This window comes from Brassica napus, chromosome C2 (genome assembly GCF_020379485.1).
Source record: "Brassica napus cultivar Da-Ae chromosome C2, Da-Ae, whole genome shotgun sequence".
NCBI classification, from domain to species: domain Eukaryota; kingdom Viridiplantae; phylum Streptophyta; class Magnoliopsida; order Brassicales; family Brassicaceae; genus Brassica; species Brassica napus.
In genome coordinates this window covers 51,660,334-51,665,391 of record NC_063445.1, presented here as the reverse complement: position 1 = coordinate 51,665,391, position 5,058 = coordinate 51,660,334, and the positions used below count along the sequence as shown (strand labels likewise).

The window sequence follows — 5,058 nt, the reverse complement described above, 5'->3', positions numbered from 1 at the left end:
TGGGTATAAGCATTCTTAATGCTTTTAGGCGATTTTTCAAAAATCTGAAAGGAATCGTATTTTTTTTGCTCACTGGTTCAATATAGAATGTTATAAATCTTTATAACTCAATGGGTCTGAATAATGTCATGTCTTTTGCCATTGTCAGTACCAATTAATTGATTTCAAGTGATTGTAGGAAGGTAAAGTTGAACCTATACAATCAAGATGAAGTTAAATCTATGCGAGAAATCAATCTATCAGTGAACTGACTCATTAGTCTACACCCAACAATTGATTTTATGTGATTGCAGGAAGGTAAAGTTAAACCTATACAATCAAGGTAAAGTTAAACCATGCATGAAATCAACTATCAGTGGACTGATTATCCTTTTATTAAGGTTTTATTTGTTATTTAATCAAGAATCATCAAGCAAGACCAAGCAAGATAATATATAAAAACAAAATCGTTTTTATTATTTCAATAACATAAATGAATAACAAATAAATCAAATCAGATATGAAAACATAAAATCAGAATGTCGGAAAATTATTCAATGTATAATCCGACCTCATGGTCCATGAGTGTCCACTCGGAATCCTCCTCAGATCTCTTCTTATCAAATGTGGCTTTATTAGCTTCAGGGATTTTCATCTCACTGTCTAGTACTTCATAATATATCTCCATGATGTCATTAAACCGTCTGATGTTATCCATCCTTTTCTGCTTCTTTTGCTCAATGTCTAATAAATATGAGAACAAGTCATAATAGGTGGTGAAACCTTTGGCCTGATGTGATAACAACACTTCCTCTGAATGGAATGTGTCACGAGTTTTGTTTAACAAATCCTCGTTTGTTACCAATTCACCACATAGTCTAAGACTATAGGTGATTCTCATAAGATCAGAGTGATAATTGTCCACGGATTCATAATCCTGGAACCTTAGAGCTTCCCATTTTTTCTTGGATTCGTGCAACAATGGCTCACAGAATCTAGAATTCAAAAATGACCAGAGATTATGAGGATCATTAACATATCCAAACTCGTCTCTTAGGTCCTCACAGAGATGGTGTCGCATAATCATTATGGCTATGTGTCTTTCACACGCAAGGGTGTCATTGCCATACTTGATGCACTTCCCAAGTCCTCTAGACTTCAAGACGCCTGAAGTGTTTATAGCCCAATCAAGATCATTATCTCAAGAGAGATCAATGGCTTTGTAATCTGAGGGTATGAAACTCGACATCTGAAATCATTATTCAAAACAGGTCTTAATCAAGTAATCTTTTTGAAAATTTTCATGCTTCATATCAATGCCACACACGGACCAGAAAAAAAATTTCTAAATGATGCATTTTCTTAAAACCATACGGTTTAAGGTGTAGATCAATGTATTTTTCAGATTTAAGGTCCTCTTATTTCAAACACAAGGTTTCAAGGCCTTTAGGGATTCTATCTTAGAAGATCAGGAAAATGTTCCATATTTTCTTCATCCCATTGGATCGGATCATTTAGTATAATGATTATTTTTTTCAGTTCAGATCAGATTGCTTGAAAACTATGAATGATCTATATCCCTAACAGTCGAGATTTCATGTTCAGTATGCAATATTAGTATGCAAACAATATGCAATCAAGCAAACCAATTCAATCATGAAATCAGGTTAGGGTTTTCGAAAAATATACCATATATTTATTATTATTTTTTCGAAAAATAATCAAATCAGAAATTATTGTGACTTAAAAAAAATAAATCAGGAAGATTTGATTTATTCAAGCAATTTATTATATACTTTTCGATTTAAAAATAAATATATTTTCTCAGATATATCTCTGATATTTCGATTTTAAATATTAAAAAAATATTTTTTTCAATCCTAATCAAGTTCTAGTCGTTATCAATCATCAGGAAAACAAATTTCTCAGACAAGAACAGGAGGTAAAACCTCGGATTAATTTATGAAACCATGATCAGATTTTCAAACAAAAAATTATGTAACATGCAGTCCTTAACAGTTCTAGTTGATTCAGATCAGATAAAAACTTTAAACATGACAATAATGATAAGTTTAAGCAAGTAACAGTCGGTTTCTTTCAACATATAGCAGTCAGATTTTTTTTAAAAAAATTGTTTAACTTTCAATCCTAAACAGTTCTAATGTGAAACTATCATCAGGAAAAGTTTTAAACAATTTTAAAATCAGTTTCAGATTAAGAACAGGTTCAAAACAAGTTCAGGTTCGAGATTTTAAAGATTTTATGGTTTCTGGTTTTATTTTATTTGCAGAGACATGTTGCTAAATATAGCTACATGGCTGCGGATTGGAGTATTTAATACTTTATGGGTTTTAGATGAGTTTTCGATGATACCTGAAAACTTTTGATGGGCTGATTGATCTATCAGTTAGAGATCTTCCTGGTTAGGTGATGGATTGCTCGGAATTATTGTTTTTGTTGCTGCTTGTTGGAATAGGAGACTGGTATATGGTTGAGAGAGATTTTGGTTTCTAGAACAAATTTTCTGCCTGTATTGTAGCTGAACGTGGGGGGCGTTCGAACTCCTATTGATGCGGGGTTAGCGGCGTTGTCTTCGTCTCGTCAAGAGCTTTAATTTGGTATCTGGCTCGTCGTCTGGATCCACCGGAGTTGAGGGATAGAGCTGTTTGAAGTTTGTCGGGAATTAGGGTTTTTACTGCTCGGATTTATTTCTGGTTTTTAGGGTTAGGGTTTATGAGAGCAACGTCGTGCTGATAACATGTTGTAAATGAAGTGTTGGAGAAATACTTCTGTTATCATTACTGTCGACCAGAAGGTCCATATATATACAAGGTATTAGACCGTCATAAGGTCATGTTTATCCTAACAAGATAAGGATAAGGATAAACACTATGTTACAGATATACATGGAATATATACTAGATAAACACATAGTCTCTGGTTGTCTTTATCATGTCCCGGATTGGGCCTGCAGTACGGACTGGTCCATGGTCGATCATCATTTGGTTTATAACAATGGTTATTTTTTGATGGTTATTTTTCTCATGTACAAAGTCCCGTATGATCTCTATCCCAGACCCTCATGCACCAGATCTCGATTTATTAAATGATTCATTAGTTTCAGTTACACTTTCGTTTGAGTAAATGTTTTGTGAAATATTAACAAAGTTTCTAACGTAGTAGTGTGGTCCAAAATTAAGTAACTTAGAGTGAATATGTTCCTTCTAGTGTCAGTTGAGACATGAAGTAAATCGCGAATATATCAAACGCCAAATAAATCTACAAATCTTGTAGATAGCTGAATTATATGGTTATAATAATATCCTTTACCAAAAAACAAAAATGGTATGATCATATCGAAAACTAAACTTTTGCATAATATACTTTCAGTGGACGTTGAAATAGTCTAATAATGGATACGGAGACTCGTTTGTATTTATTTTGGAGTTACCACCAGCTCTTTGGTATTATTTGTCACGGTAAGTAGAAAATAAAAACCAGCAAAAATAGAAATGAGTAGGACATGTAAAAATAGAAAGGGAATTTACCAAATATGACTCAAAGCTTGATTTTAAATACAAAATTATACCTAAACTTGGATCAAATGCAAAACTAACCTAAAAGTCTTGTGAAATTACAGTCATCCCCTTGTGACCAAACAAAAAAAAACAGAACTCATTTTTACGAATATAGCTCCGGAAAGTCGTCTGAGTTTTCTGAAATACTGGAAGTCGTCTTCCACGGAAGTCTTATGGTGTAGTTGATCTTAAAAATAATTTTTTAATTTTTAAAAAAATATTTTGATAAGTGAAAATTTAAAATCATGTAATTATAAATAGTTTTAAGTAATATAAATTAAGATATAATAAAATTGAATAGTTTTGAACATAGATGAGTGAAAGTAGTTAATCATGATATTCTTTGGCTTTAGGGTTTGAGAACATATGTTCTAGTATTGTATGTATTCTTAGGGTTAGATTTTGGAAAGCTTAAATGTTTTTTTGAAAAATTAAAATTTTACCAATTTTACCTATATGTGTTTATTTCTGTGTATAATAAACACTTTTTAAGCTTAATTTGATTTTATGAAGTGTTTAGTTAGTTAATTTAGTTTAAGGGTTATGTTTAGGGTCTAGACGACTAACATGTAAGTCGTATGGCAATTACAAGACTTCTCTGAAAGTCTTTTAACTCCCGCTAAAAATATTTTAGTTTTCCGCTAAAAATATTTTAGGCCGGCTAAAAATATTGAAATCTTCGGTGCGACTTACAAGTAAGTTGTGAAGACTTACTTGAAAGTCTTCTGAATCGAAAATATTTAACTTTATTGAAATTTTTGTCCCCATATATAGAGAAAAGTTTACACATTCTCTCTCTTCCTCTCAAATGGCTGCAACAAAAATGGTATGTTCCTCATTCTAAAACTCTCCAACCTCTCTCTAATCTCTTCGAACTTATAAACACCAAACTTTATATCAATTTATTATTTTTGTCTCATGTCTTTCTCACTAGTTTATCTTGTTTTGCAGGTTTTTTTATCACATGGTTCTTATCTTCCATTCATTTAAAGGTAGATCTATTAATTTTAGATATGTATTTTTGTGTGTTCTATAAAGATAGATCTATCTAATCTTCCACTCATTTTCTCTGTTTTTAAGCCATTTGAACGTTTTTTGATATGCAGATTTTTCAGATCTGGATTTGGATATGCAGGTTTTTCAGATCTGGAAGACTTCTTGAACGACTTACCTGTTAGTCGTCTAAAATAGAATGCGCTAGAAGACTTCCAGGACGACTTACCTGGAAGTATTCTGACGAAGTCTTCTCACATGTCTCCCTTTCATAACAGATCTGAGCGTTTTGGTAAGTTTTTATGTCTGATTTTTCTTCATTTGGTAACTTCATATTGCGTAAAGTTCTTACCGTTTTCCCAAACTAAAACTCTCCAAACTCATTCTAATCTCTTTGACTTGAAAACACCAAACTTTATATGAATTTTTCATTTTTGTCTCATATCTTTCTCACTATTCTATCTTTTTATTGCATGTTTTTAACAAGATGGTACTCATCTTTCACTTG

At 32.1% G+C, this 5,058-nt stretch overlaps 1 protein-coding gene across 1 annotated transcript; it reads right to left on the bottom strand.

Annotated features, from left to right (window-relative positions):
* Positions 1-529: 529 nt before the first annotated feature.
* LOC125582472 lies at positions 530-1,066 on the bottom strand. Its single transcript, XM_048749212.1, has one exon. It carries the CDS (start codon positions 1,064-1,066, stop codon positions 530-532), a length of 537 nt encoding a protein of 178 aa, XP_048605169.1.
* Between the last annotated feature and the right edge of the window lie 3,992 nt (positions 1,067-5,058).

What these genes read in the sequence shown, in the direction of transcription:
- LOC125582472 (XM_048749212.1), bottom strand. Translation starts at nt 1,066, where the DNA reads ATGATTATGCGACACCATCTCTGTGAGGACCTAAGAGACGAGTTTGGA.